Source organism: Boleophthalmus pectinirostris, unplaced genomic scaffold (assembly GCF_026225935.1).
Source record: "Boleophthalmus pectinirostris isolate CB_2022bp ecotype Guang Dong unplaced genomic scaffold, ASM2622593v1 HiC_scaffold_20, whole genome shotgun sequence".
NCBI classification, from domain to species: Eukaryota; Metazoa; Chordata; class Actinopteri; order Gobiiformes; family Gobiidae; genus Boleophthalmus; species Boleophthalmus pectinirostris.
The window spans coordinates 28837894-28851289 of record NW_026571153.1 but is presented as its reverse complement, the minus strand read 5'-3'; the positions used below and the strand labels follow the sequence as shown (position 1 = coordinate 28851289).

The 13396-nt window shown below is 38.6% G+C and overlaps 1 protein-coding gene across 1 annotated transcript; it reads right to left on the bottom strand.

The window, feature by feature from the left end:
• Positions 1-4447: 4447 nt before the first annotated feature.
• On the bottom strand, positions 4448-7114 carry LOC129409713 (uncharacterized). The gene is made up of 5 exons (XM_055156230.1): positions 7059-7114; positions 6317-6983; positions 4802-4927; positions 4675-4712; positions 4448-4591 (listed from the first exon to the last, which is right to left on the bottom strand). Exons 2-5 carry the CDS (start codon positions 6747-6749, stop codon positions 4448-4450), a joined length of 741 nt encoding a protein of 246 aa, XP_055012205.1. The 5' UTR covers positions 6750-6983; positions 7059-7114.
• Between the last annotated feature and the right edge of the window lie 6282 nt (positions 7115-13396).

Sequence of the window (13396 nt, the reverse complement as noted above, 5' to 3'; positions counted from 1 at the left end):
TTCAGTGTTTGAGTGTATGTCACACACAACCTCATTGATATTGTTCCAGGAAATCGTTTCAGAAGCAGAAACTTTAACCCAGGTGACACTGATGTGATCTTTAGAGCAGAGGCTGGTGTTAAATGAACAGCTGAGAGTCACAGAGTCTCCTGGCTGCACTCTGATATAGTCTGGACTCTGGAGCACAGACTGCATGAGCTTTGACTCTCCTTCAAACTTCAGAACAGTGCCTGATCCAAAGCTAATATCGATCGAAGATCGGAGTATTCCACAGTAGTACGTGCCAACATCCTCCATTTTCATATTCTGTATGGTCAAAGTGGTTTCATCAGGAGAAGTTTGAACTGAATAACGATTTACAAGTTTTTGTCTCAACAAGGTTTTGCTGTTGATGTGATCAGTTGTAGACTCCTGTTGGTGTTCAGTTTGTACCACACTCTACCGTCTCCAAACACTTCTGGTTGAACATTTCATTAGCACGTCTTCTCCAAGCTTTGCAGTTTGGAAACTTTCAAGCTGCTGGACTTCATGTGGCTCAGACACACCTAAAATACAAAACAAATGTTGTACACAAGTGTATGTAAAGATCTGGTTAGTTCTGCAGTGTTCCTCATACTTACACAGAGTCCAGAGCACAGTGATGATGACAGTGTTCAAGATCACCATTGTCACGGACCAGAGGGTTTGTTGAGTTGATGTGGGCAGAGGAAGGATATATATATGTGTGAGAGAGTGGAGCTTTCTGATTGGATGATACAAAATCATGCAGTGTTGCTGATTGGGTGCTGCGTGTCTTTTGCACATGTTCACTCGTCTATACAAATGTCTTGCATGTGCTTCAAAGAGATGGTATACATTCGTAATTGTTTTTGCTGCTTCATCCAAAGACATTATCTTGACAGTATGTCAGTATAATCTCTAACACATGTATTAATATTTATAATTTTGTTCATTTTTCATCACAATATTGCTCTAAAATGATCCTGAGGCATTACACTCCTGGTAGAGTCTCCCACAGCAAACCAGAGCGAGGTGATGGGTCACTACTATAGTCTATGTTCTATGGACAGGAAAACACATCAGCATCACCTGGTGCAGCCAGGGCCCCGTCCTAGAACCTCAGCCTAAAAGTCAAACAGAGACTGATCCTCCACTATGGGGAAAAAGTGCTTTATTTATATTTTTTTAGATTTGTTTGAAGAACTAAAATATGTCATAGGTTCATGCCACAGCAGCATCTCAGTCTCTGTCTATAGTTTGCTTCACCTCGACGATCTGCACCTCAAAAGTAACGACACCCTGAGTAAGACCTAGGATCTGCTGGGGGACGATGTCTGGAAAGGGAAGCTTGCTTCAACTGCAGCCTCCAGGAGCCAATCCAGGATAAAACAGAAGAAGATAGATGTACATGTATATAAAGAGAGGTTGGTGGCTCAGAAGTTGTTGTTTGAACTCCATTAAAGAGTTTCAGTCATGTTGGTGATATTCTCTCTAAATCTAGATCAGACCTGGTCCTGTTCAAGTTTGGTAGAAGCTAAACTAAGTTAAGAGATTTGACAGTTGGTATTGAAGGAAGGCTTTTTCTTGGCCAACTCTATCACTCACTGATGTGTCAAAATGAAGACATGATACTGTGCTGGTGAGAGAGGAGGAAACTTGTGTGGTTAGAGCAGAGGTGTAAAAATAGCCTTGTGTTCATCAAGAGAACAAACTTTCTGTAACAGCTTTAGAGGAGACAGACCAATAATACCAAGAACTGACACTATCTTTACAGTTTTAATAGTATTTACAGCACGGATATCCAGACCTTTTTTTTTTTTTTTCTTCACACAGGGCCACATATTGAAACATATTCCAAGAAGAGGGGCACAGATTAGTGGTGTACAGTCTGTCATTTGGGTTGGTGCATGTAACATAGATGGTAATAAGGTCTGTATCAAACAGCAGAGTTCTGCTTTTGAGGTTAGAGTGTTACAAACACTTACATTAGTACCATTAGGACATAGTTTGTACACCCCTGGTTTAGACCTACAAAGTTTTAATGCAAATCCTAAATTAGGATGATCTTAAATGGTCTGAGTGAGTTTCAGGGACATCCTGATTTGACGAATTTGGCAAGGCAATGTTGTCCCTTGTTATAGCAATAACACAATTCATATAATAAAATTCATATTATATCTTTTGAATGGGGAAAGATTCTTCATATTAAGAAAGAATCATTTGATTGAAATCCATGGAAAAATTACAAGCATAGTCAAAATAATCAGAGTGCTTAAACCTAGTGACTGACAGCCCTCAGAAAATTGTAGTACTTATTTAAGACAAGTAGCTCATAAACTTTGAAAAGTGTCATCTTTGCAGATATTTATTTTAATGCAAGTAACACATACACTGATTATTTGAACAGAGGAAAAGAAGCTGTTTACATTCTTAGACATTTTATATGATTCCATTTTGCCACAAGATCAAAATTTGTATTGAGTAAAGCATGAAAACCGAGATTTGTGTTCATCAAGCATTTAGATTCAGGGATGTTTCTTCATTCGTGGTGACAGTAGCACACTTGGGTGTAAGTATCATGGTCTGTCCTGCGTTTCCTTGTTGTCAAATCAGAAGAAGTCACCGAGCTCCCAGCTGCATCAGTGAGGACATTGTCAGACTGAAATCAGGATAGAACAAATAAATATAGAGTGAAACATAAGACCAGAACAAATACTACCTGGATTTATCTTAGCTCAGTGGACAATTAATGCATGTTCAGTAATGTTTTTATGTTCCCAAATCACAGTGTGTCTAAATATTTGCCTGGGAGTAGGAATACACACTTTTCCAATACAATGGAGGTTGGCTGCTTTTGTGGCTACTTGGCTCATATACTGTGTGGTAGAAGACCTTCCAGAAGAAATACTCTGAGGGAATAAACGATTTCATCACCAAGCAAAACACCAGAGTGGTGTAAGAACAAGGCCTGGTTTTGTCTGTGGCTTCTGACTAGCAATGAAGAAAGGGGAAAATAGCAGCGATTGGTTAAATAAAAAAAAAAACACCCACCTACCATCAAGCCAACAAATCCTAATATTACGTATAGTTAGTTTGCCTTCTATTTGGTTGTGATGTATGTGCGCTGCTAATGGGGCTAACTGGTATATTAAACTGGTATATTAAGCTTTTCCCAAATCCCATAGGAAGAAGGGCAACAGAGCAAAAGGGCAAAAATCTTTCCCCTTGATAAAATTCACCAAACATTCTCTTCATTACGGCTTTAAATCCTTGGTCTCTGGAATTGTTGCCAACACAGAATATCTGGAACTTCGCTGATTGGCTGGTGCCTGGACTCGCACTTCCTGGGTTTTTGCGAACCGTCTAGTGTATTCTGATTCCTGACCTAGTCGCTGGAGAGAAATGAAACTGAGCGGAGACACTAGGTGGCGCCAGCTTGGCTAGGTGTCAGGATTCATCGGGCTCAAATACTTTTAGACCTGATTTTTCTACCACTGTCCAGGTCAGGATTGCTTGAGATCTAGTGAAGAAGTAGCCTGACTCTCCCATTTTCAGCACGATATTTGGGGAAAAACTAATTTGCAACTTTGGACAAAAAATGATATTGAGATTGTCAGGTGTGTAAAATGAAAAGACCTGGACATATAAACACTGTAACCCCTCGTTTGTCCAGGAGTGCTTCAGAATAGAGGTTTTAGCGATGGCCATCTGGACACTGTGGACTTCAGCTGCTGGATGGGAACTGACCAGTAATAAACTAAACTCCTTCCATGGGAACATAACATTGATGGACATGCAGTAAATTTTCTTTGGGAGGTTATTCTCCATTTGGTTTGTTAAATCTTGATTGTGACTGTGTTGGAAAAAATTCAAAAACATGATTTTAATCTTACCCGATTGTTGTAAGTCGATCTGTGACCACAAGAGTCTCCTTCTGACAAAACAGATACTTAAGTTTTAATGGGATTGTGCATGATTAAAACAGGTGTTACTCTGATGAAATTCTACAGAACTATAAAGGCAGTACCTGACTTATTGCCGCTTCTCCTAATCCCCCACAGAAGCAAAAACACCACCAGTGCAACCACAATGTTCGACCCAATCACAGCCATGCTGTGCAATAACACAGTTCATATCAAAAAATTCATAACATTATATCTTTTAAATTGGAAAGATACTTCAAATCAGAAGAAAATCATTTGATTGAAATCCATGAAAAATTGTAAACATTGTCAATCTAATCAGAGTGTTTAAACCTAGTGACTGACAGCACTAGGAGAATTGTCGTACTTATTCTGGACAATGCACATGAGCAAATGAAACTTCATTCTGTCATTCCACATCATTTATTTTCAGTCAAGTTCCAAAAAGTATAAATTGACAGATGTCTGAAGAGGTAAGGACAAGCACAAGAAACCTTGCCGTTCAAGAAAAAGAAGTGAACTTTTTAATAACATTTTGGCAGCTGGTCCTGTCGATTCTTCACTTCAGAATAAACCACCGGGTCCTGTCGGGGCGTGACTGAGGCTGACCTGCAGGAGGCGCTCAAGGGCACCTCATTCACTCTTGCATAAGTAATCTCCTCTTCAGTCTGCAAAACAACAATACAAGAACTTTGTGAGCAAATATAGTCTTAGTCATGTCTTGAATATGTAATAAAAATATCTCTATGACCTGTTCAACATGAGTAGAGCCACAACAGCAAGATCCTTCTGTAACAGAAACAAACGTTGAATTACTTGGGTGTGAGAAAGTGAAATAACATTCTCTTTTGTGTTTGTGATGTAAATGTGGTCAGTACCTGTATGTTGATTCTTCCTGTATCTGTAAACCACCCACACCAGGACGACCACAGTCACACAGAAAACAACGTTCAGCACAGTCAAGACGATGACAGTCGTCGTGGACGCCTCAGAGACGTCACCACCTTCAAACAGAAAAAGAGACTTTATAGAAACAACACCATATATAATTAGACATATTATACTTGTACTTTTGTAATTATAATCTATGACATCTATGGATCATTAGGTTTTATTTTGGACAATAATGGTCTAAAATGACTTCATAAGTGTACTGACTTCTAAATTGAAAATTGGGGCCCTGATTTACACTTGCCCGTTTATGGTATGTCACTGAATGTATGTATAGACCGTGACAACCATGAACAGTATTTCAAAGTGAACTGTGCGACTAAAGAGCCAATCAGGGATGAGGTTGTTAAGCCGACCTTCCGGTAAGAATGGACCTCCTTGGGGTGTTATGTATTATATATGTTCATATCTTGATTTACAGTCAAATGAACACACCAGTGTCATGTAGAGTTAAAATGAACATTTTAATGAAGAGATGCTCGACAGCTGCAGTTACAAAGAGAACAAAGTGAACTGGAACCAGCTTTGAATGGAAACATTTTGAGGCCATGTTCACTTCCAGCTGAGAAGACACCAGCCATTTATCTCCACGTTCATTCTATGATGCTGATGGATATCTGCAGTTCAGATTATGTTGCCATTTCTGCTAGGAAACTCAAATATGAGAAGGAAGAAGTTGTGTTGTGTTGTGAGGCCAAATGAGAAGGGAAACAACTATGACATAGTTAAAAGTTCATTTTGCATAATATGATCCCTTTAATTGATAATGATGATACATTCATATTTTATTGATTCTGGCTTAGTAACTATTGAATTAAGGGTCATGGTTGACGTATTAATTCAGTAGTTACTGAACCTCACTCATTCTTAATAAACTAGTTTATTATGAATTTAATCTTTGCTTTATTAGAGATAATTAAATTAAGTTCTGCATTATCTACATCACCCATGATACAGATGTAGTAAATACAAAATGTTATGTTCCAGTGCAGATCGATTTATTGGTTTGTCTTTATATCTGTCTGATGTTTGCACTTTTTGGATAGTCTTCTATCAATTTATGAACAGTTTTTTTAAGGCATCTGACAGGTAAAAGATTTGGACATAAACATCCCACAACAACAGTTTGTCAGAATGTTTCATGTTGAGACAATGACCTCAATGTTAATTAAGAACCAGCACTGATCCAACAACATATTCACATGTCTTTACTGCAACAGGACCAGCACTTCAAAAGACACATGTGCAAAAAATGTTTTAACCATGTTATAATGTTGTCCTCACATTAGGTACATACTTGGTCTACTTTCCAAATCCAAATTTAAATGACATTTATTAAAAAGTGAAATACTTATCCCAAGATGAAAAAAACATGTTTAAAATAGAAATAAAGCGTAAATAATGCAGAATATGTATCCTTTAAGAAATATATATTCTCTTACCGTGCACATGCATCCTGGTCCCTGTCCCCGTCTGCATGTGTCCACAGACAGTCACCACACAGAGGTAGATCCCATCTGCTGTAGATGTGATGTTGGCCAATCTCATGTTATGAACACATGAAGTTTCTTCAGTGTTTGAGTGTATGTCACACACAACCTCATTGATATTGTTCCAGGAAATCGTTTCAGAAGCAGAACCTTTAATCCAGGTGACACTGATGTGATCTTTAGAGCAGAGGCTGGTGTTAAATGAACAGCTGAGAGTCACAGAGTCTCCTGGCTGCACTCTGATATAGTCTGGACTCTGGAGCACAGACTGCATGAGCTTTGACTCTCCTTCAAACTTCAGAACAGTGCCTGATCCAAATATAGCATTAAAAGAGCCGAGTATTCCACAGTAGTACGTGCCGACATCCTCTGCTGTCATGTTCATTATGGTCAAAGTGGTTTCATCAGGAGAAGTTTCAACTAAATAACGATTTACAGTTTTTGTCTCAGAAGGATTTAGCTGTTGATGTGAGCAGTTGTAGACTCCTGTTGGTGTCCAGTTTGTACCACACTCTACCTCTCCAAATACTTTTAGTTGAGCATTTGATCACCACAGTCTCACTGAGCTTTACAGTTTTAAAACTTTCAAGCTGCTGGACTTCATGTGGCTCAGATGCACCTGAAATACAAAACAAATGTTGTACACAAGTGTATGTAAAGATCTGGTTAGTTCTGCAGTGTTCCTCATACTTACACAGAGTCCAGAGCACAGTGATGATGACAGTGTTCAAGATCACCATTGTCACGGACCAGAGGGTTTGTTGAGTTGATGTGGGCAGAGGAAGGATATATATATATGTGTGAGAGAGTGGAGCTTTCTGATTGGATGATACAAAATCATGCAGTGTTGCTGATTGGGTGCTGCGTGTCTTTTGCACATGTTCACTCGTCTATACAAATGTCTTGCATGTGCTTCAAAGACATGGTACCAGTTAGTAATTGTTTTTGCTGCTTCATCCAAAGACATTATCTTGACAGTATGTTGGTATAATCTGTAACACATGTATTAACATTTAAAATTTTGTTCATTTTTCATCACAATTTTGCTCTAAAATGATCTTGAGGCATTACACTCCTGGTAGAGTCTCCCACAGCAAACCAGAGCGAGGTGATGGGTCACTACTATAGTCTATGTTCTATGGACAGGAAAACACATCAGCATCACCTGGTGCAGCCAGGGCCCCGTCCTAGAACCTCAGCCTAAAAGTCAAATGAAGGCTGATCCTCCATTATGAATAAAAAGTGCTTTATTTAGATTATTTTTTTAGATTTCTTTGAAGAACAAGAATATTTCATGGGTTCATGCCACAGCAGCATCTCAGTCTCTGTCTATAGTTTGCTTCACCTCGACGATCTGCACCTCGAAAGTAACGACACCCTGAGTAAGACCTAGGATCTGCTGGGGGACGATGTCTGGAAAGGGAAGCTTGCTTCAACTGCAGCCTCCAGGAGCCAATCCAGGATAAAACAGAAGAAGATAGATGTACATGTATATAAAGAGAGGTTGGTGGCTCAGAAGTTGTTGTTTGAACTCCATTAAAGAGTTTCAGTCATGTTGGTGATATTCTCTCTAGATCTAGATCAGACCTGGTCCTGTTCAAGTTTGGTAGAAGCTAAGATAAGCAGTTTGACAGTTGGTATTGAAGGAAGTTTTTTTTTTTTTTGGCCAACTCTATCACTCACTGACGTGTCAAAATGAAGACATGATACTGTGCTGGTGAGAGAGGAGGAAACTTGTGTGGTTAGAGCAGAGGTGTAAAAATAACCTTGTGTTCATCAAGAGAACAAACTTTCTCTAACAGCTTTAGAGAGGAGACAGAGACCAATAATACCAACAACTCACACTATGTTTACAGTTTTAATAGTATTTACAGCACAGATATACAGACTTTTTTTTTTTCTTCACACAGGGCCACATATTGAAACATATTCCAAGAAGAGGGGCACAGATTAGTGGTGTACAGTCTGTCATTTGGATTGGTGCATGTGACACAGATGTGGTCTACAGCTACAGGAAGAATCAACAGGTTATGTACAATCTAGAATATGGACAACAATAAATAGGTAGTGTTGAAGTGGGCTGACATGTACATGGTGTTGTTTGAGTACATTGCCGTTTTAGCATTGGTGAAAACTAAAAACAGCCACTGTACTGATAATAAGGTCTGTATCAAACAGCAGAGTTCTGCTTTTGAGGTTGAGTGTTACAAACACTTACATTAGTACCATTAGGACATAGTTTGTACACCCCTGATTTAGACCTACAAAGTTTTAATGCAAATCCTAAATTAGGATGATCTTAAACGGTCTGAGTGAGTTTGAGAGACATGAAGGATTTGGCAAGGCAACAGCCATCCCTTGTTATAGCAATAAAAACAGTTCATATAAAATTCATAATATTATATCTTTTAAATTGGAAAGATTTTTTCATCTCAGGGGAAATCCATTTGATTGAAATCCATGAAAAATTGCAAACATAGTCAATCTAATCAGAGTGTTTAAACCTAGTGACTGACAAGAATTGTCGTACTTATTTTAGACAATGCACATGAACAAATGAAACTTCATTCTGTCATTCCACATCATTTATTTTCAGTCAAGTTCCAAAAATACAAACTGAGACAAGTATGAAGAGGTAAGGACGAACAGAAGAAACCTTGCTGTTTAAGAGAAAAAAGTGAATCTTTTAATAAGATTTTGGCAGCTGGTCCTGTCGATTCTTCACTTCAGAATAAACCACCGGGTCCTGTCGGGGCGTGACTGAGGCTGACCTGCAGGAGGCGCTCAAGGGCACCACATTCACTCTTGCATAAGTAATCTCCTCTTCAGTCTGCAAAACAACAATACAAGAACTTTGTGAGCAAATATAGTCTTAGTCATGTCATGAATATGTAATAAAAATATCTCTATGACCTGTTCATCATGAGTAGAGCCACAACAGCAAGATATTTCTGTAATTAAAAACAAATGTTGAGTTACTTGGGTGTGAGAAAGTGTGAAATAGAATTCTCATGTGTTTGTGATGTGAATGTGGTCAGTACCTGTATGTTGATTCTTCCTGTAGCTGTAAACCAGCCACACCAGGACGACCACAGTCACACAGAAAACAACGTTCAGCCCAGTCAAGACGATGACAGTCGGGCTAAACTTGGACGCCTCAGAGACGTCACCACCTTCAAACAGAAGCAGAGTTTTACAGTTCTAAATAAAGCTTATAGACACGATCAGATCACCTTTATTCCTCTCACATGATTCATATACAAAAAAAAAAAAAAAAAAAAAGATTCACATAGAAAAGAATTTTTAAAAATGAAATAATAAAAAATATACTTTGGGCAAAAGCAGAATAAGAGTAAATAAAATACAGTCTCAGTAGGGTAATGAGGCTATGGATGTGGTTATGTACGATCTAGAACATGGACAACAATAAATAGGTATTGTTGAAGCAGCCTGATGTGTACACCATGTTTTTTTGTTTTTTGTTTTTTTTGCATATATTGCAGTTGTAGCATTGGTGAATACTGAAAACAGCAAAGGCCCTAAACAGCTGCCCTGAGGTACTCCACATTCCAAATCTTTTAGGAGTAAGGAAATTCAGAATACAGAATGTTTTAAATGGAAATGAAAACTAGCGAATCACCCAACAGTATGCAATGGAAATACGTAATGTTTTTTTAGGGCCGGGCACATTAATTCAGTTTTTATTATTTATTTACTTTTTTAAAATTGTAAACGTCTATTGCTCACTGGCTTTTATTTTGAAAAAGTCCACCGTGAGTGTTTCTTTAAGTTTGATGTCTTTTCTTTACACTTTTTTCACTTTTTTCTGACCACATGAGATACAACGTGTTCAAGACTCTGCGGATGCAACGTGTCCGAGGCTCCTGCTCCGGTTGGGGGCTTGGCTTGGCCGCGGGTCAGACCAGCCCTGGGCTCTGAGCTTCCGCGGGCTCCTAGCTCCAACCGGGCTGCGGGCTCTCGTTCACAGGTCTGAGGTGTCCAGTGCAGTTTTCGTTGCTGTGGTCCTTCTTACATTATGCTATGGGTATTTGCGAAGGTCCGGAAGATTTCGTGATATGATCCCGCCCATAACTCAATGAAATATGATTGGCTAAGACAACTGTCAATCTCAAACTTTGTTCAAGCCACCGAAGGCCCTGCAGGTGTTTGTTTAGTTCAGCGCTGCAGGAAGAGTCACAGATTTACCCAGACACCACTGGAAGAAAAACTGTGATTGGTCCATTTCCATTTCATTATATTAACCCTTTGTTTCCCTTGAACCTTCACTGAATACCTTGAAGGCTCTGAGGTTCCCTCTGAAAGAAATGCTGTTTGCACAACAAATGTTTGGCTCTTTCATTTACATTTTCAATAAAAGTGAGCTGTACTCTACTTTTTAATTCATTCATTGGATTTGCGTATAACATGCGTTTAATCACGATTAATCGCACTCGAACTCCTGTAATTAATGCAATTAATATTTTAGATTTTTGTCCAGCTCTAGTTTGTTTCTATAATTAACAATCTAATCATTTTAATGGAACTGAAATCTAACTGAAAAATCTTGTACTGAATGAATTCATCTTGCATTTGTGTTCAGCTGTGCTACTGTACTTCTATTTCCAGCCCTAGTATAATCATATTAAAAGAAGACAAGAAAGATTTTAATCCCATTCCTTAAAAAAATTGATCTTTATTCAAAGACAATCTGAGTTTACTATTGGGAGGTCTGACCCCGGCTTATCTCTGTGGGTTGTTGTCAAAACTATTGCATTGAAAGTGGTGGCATGTGATCTGTGGAATGGCATCCTGAATCATTCTTACTTTTTCAAGTCAGTAAAAACACCTGTAATTGATCTGAAGCCTTGTGTCTTGGTTACTTGGTTACAGACAAAAGATTACTCTAGTCTACTGGCAGAAAGTAAAAAAGGCAATAACTAGAAGTGACTTACACCTGAGCGACCAACAATTGAGAAATGAGCTGATACTGTGCAAGAGATATATACAATGGAAAAGGTTTCATTTTTATTGAAAGTGTAGCTGGACTTATTTTACAAGTTGTGGTCTAAATGGACGGAGTATGTAAGGCCGCTGAGATCAGACTTCATATAAAACTACTTCATATTTGCAATGTTTTGTTCATTTGTGAAAGAGGTTCCCTGGCTCCCCAACCTGTTCTGAGTGTGAATATTAAAAAAAAAAAATAGAAAAGCAGCAATGTGTGATTTAATTCTACACATTGCAATGTGTAATCTGCTTTTTCAATAAAAAGTACATTTGAAAGTGAGTGGCAGATTTCTCACAAAAAGTCCCATCTTTAACTGGTTTAAGTTGTGGACTAAATCAACAATCATCAGTCAGTATAAAGAAAAAAATGAAGAGTGGAGAGATCTGCTGGTGGAGTTCATGAACCTGGCCGTCTTTATCAAAACTTTACAAGGTCCAAAAATGGCCAAATGAAAGCAAAAGTACTCAAGAAATTGCCAATAAAAAGCTCTATAAATCAACAGGTGCCTTACCATACACATGAATCCTGGTCCCAGTGAGTGAGTGTCCACAGGCAGACACCACACAGAGGTAGGTCCCATCTTCTCTAAAAGTGACATTTTTCAGGGTCAGGTTATGAACACAATCCATTTCTCCAGTGTTCCCACAGATGTTTTCATTTCCACTGGTCTGAGCAATAATTTCAGTTGTTGGGTCACTTTTAATCCAAGTGACACTGGTTTGTCCTGAACAGAGGCTGGTGTTAAATGAACAGCTGAGAGTCACAGAGTCTCCTGGCTGCACTCTGATAGAGTCTGGACTCTGGAGCACAGACTGCATGGACTTTGACTCTTCCTCAAGCTCCAGAACAGTGCCTGATCCAAAGAGAACATCCAGTGTGTTGATTATTCCACAGTAGTATGTGCCAACATCCTCCTTCGTCATGTGCAGTATGGTCAAAGTGGTTTCGTTCATTAAAGTTTCTACTGAATACTTTTCTGAAGGTGAATCCTGCTGAAACAAGTTATTAGTTGATGCGACCAGTTGTAGACTTTTATTGGTGCTCAGTTTGTACCACACTCTATTTCTCCAAATACTTTTGGTCAAACATTTTATGACCACAGTTTCTCCGAGCTTTGCAGTTTTAAAACATTGAAGCTGTTGGACTTCACGTGGCTGAGACGCACCTGAAATACAACATAAAAGATATAAAAGTGTATCAAACTATCTGGAACATTCTTGTGTCTTGTACTTACACAGAGTCCAGAGCAGGAGAACGCTGACACAGGTGAAGATCACCGTCATTGTGTTTGATCACAGGAGTGTTCTCCACGTTCTGAACAGATGTGGACAGTGGAAGAAATATGAAGTAGAGAATGGAGCGTTGTGATTGGATGGTAGAAAGTCACGTCTGATTGGCTGGCTGTGGAATAAGCTTGGTGACGTCAGTTGCCTTTGTTACAGTCAAACTGTAGTTTTGCTGGTTTCAATCCACAACAAAAATGATCTTTTACCCAGATTTATCTTGTCTTCTTCAAACCCTGTCATTTAGTTATTCATCCTTTAAAGTTCTTCTGTAAGTAGAATAACAAACACTGATAAACAGTAGAAACACTGGCTTCCACTTGAAATATGTAGCACATCATGATTCTGTTTATTCCATTAACATTTTCACCTACATTTGTCCTCAGTCAAGACAGTTAGTAGGACAGTTAGTACCAGGTGTATTTCTTCATGTACCTTTATCCAGAGATTGAAACCTAGGTTTAATAAGTACTTAAAGACATTTTATAACACCCTTAGAGCATGACACAAAAAGATCTATGATATTCTGAGGAGTCTCCACCCTGTTGCTCAGGACCAAGCTCCACCCCAAGTTTCCACAAAGGTTTGATCAATTCTGCATCTCAAGTTAATCAGTTAGTTTTAATTTGTTCACATGCTCATACCGTTGCATGTATCTTATGAAATGTATATTTAAAATGCAAATGTTTGTTTGTGCATTTAATAAATAATAATGGTTTATACAACCACATAAGGCTCATA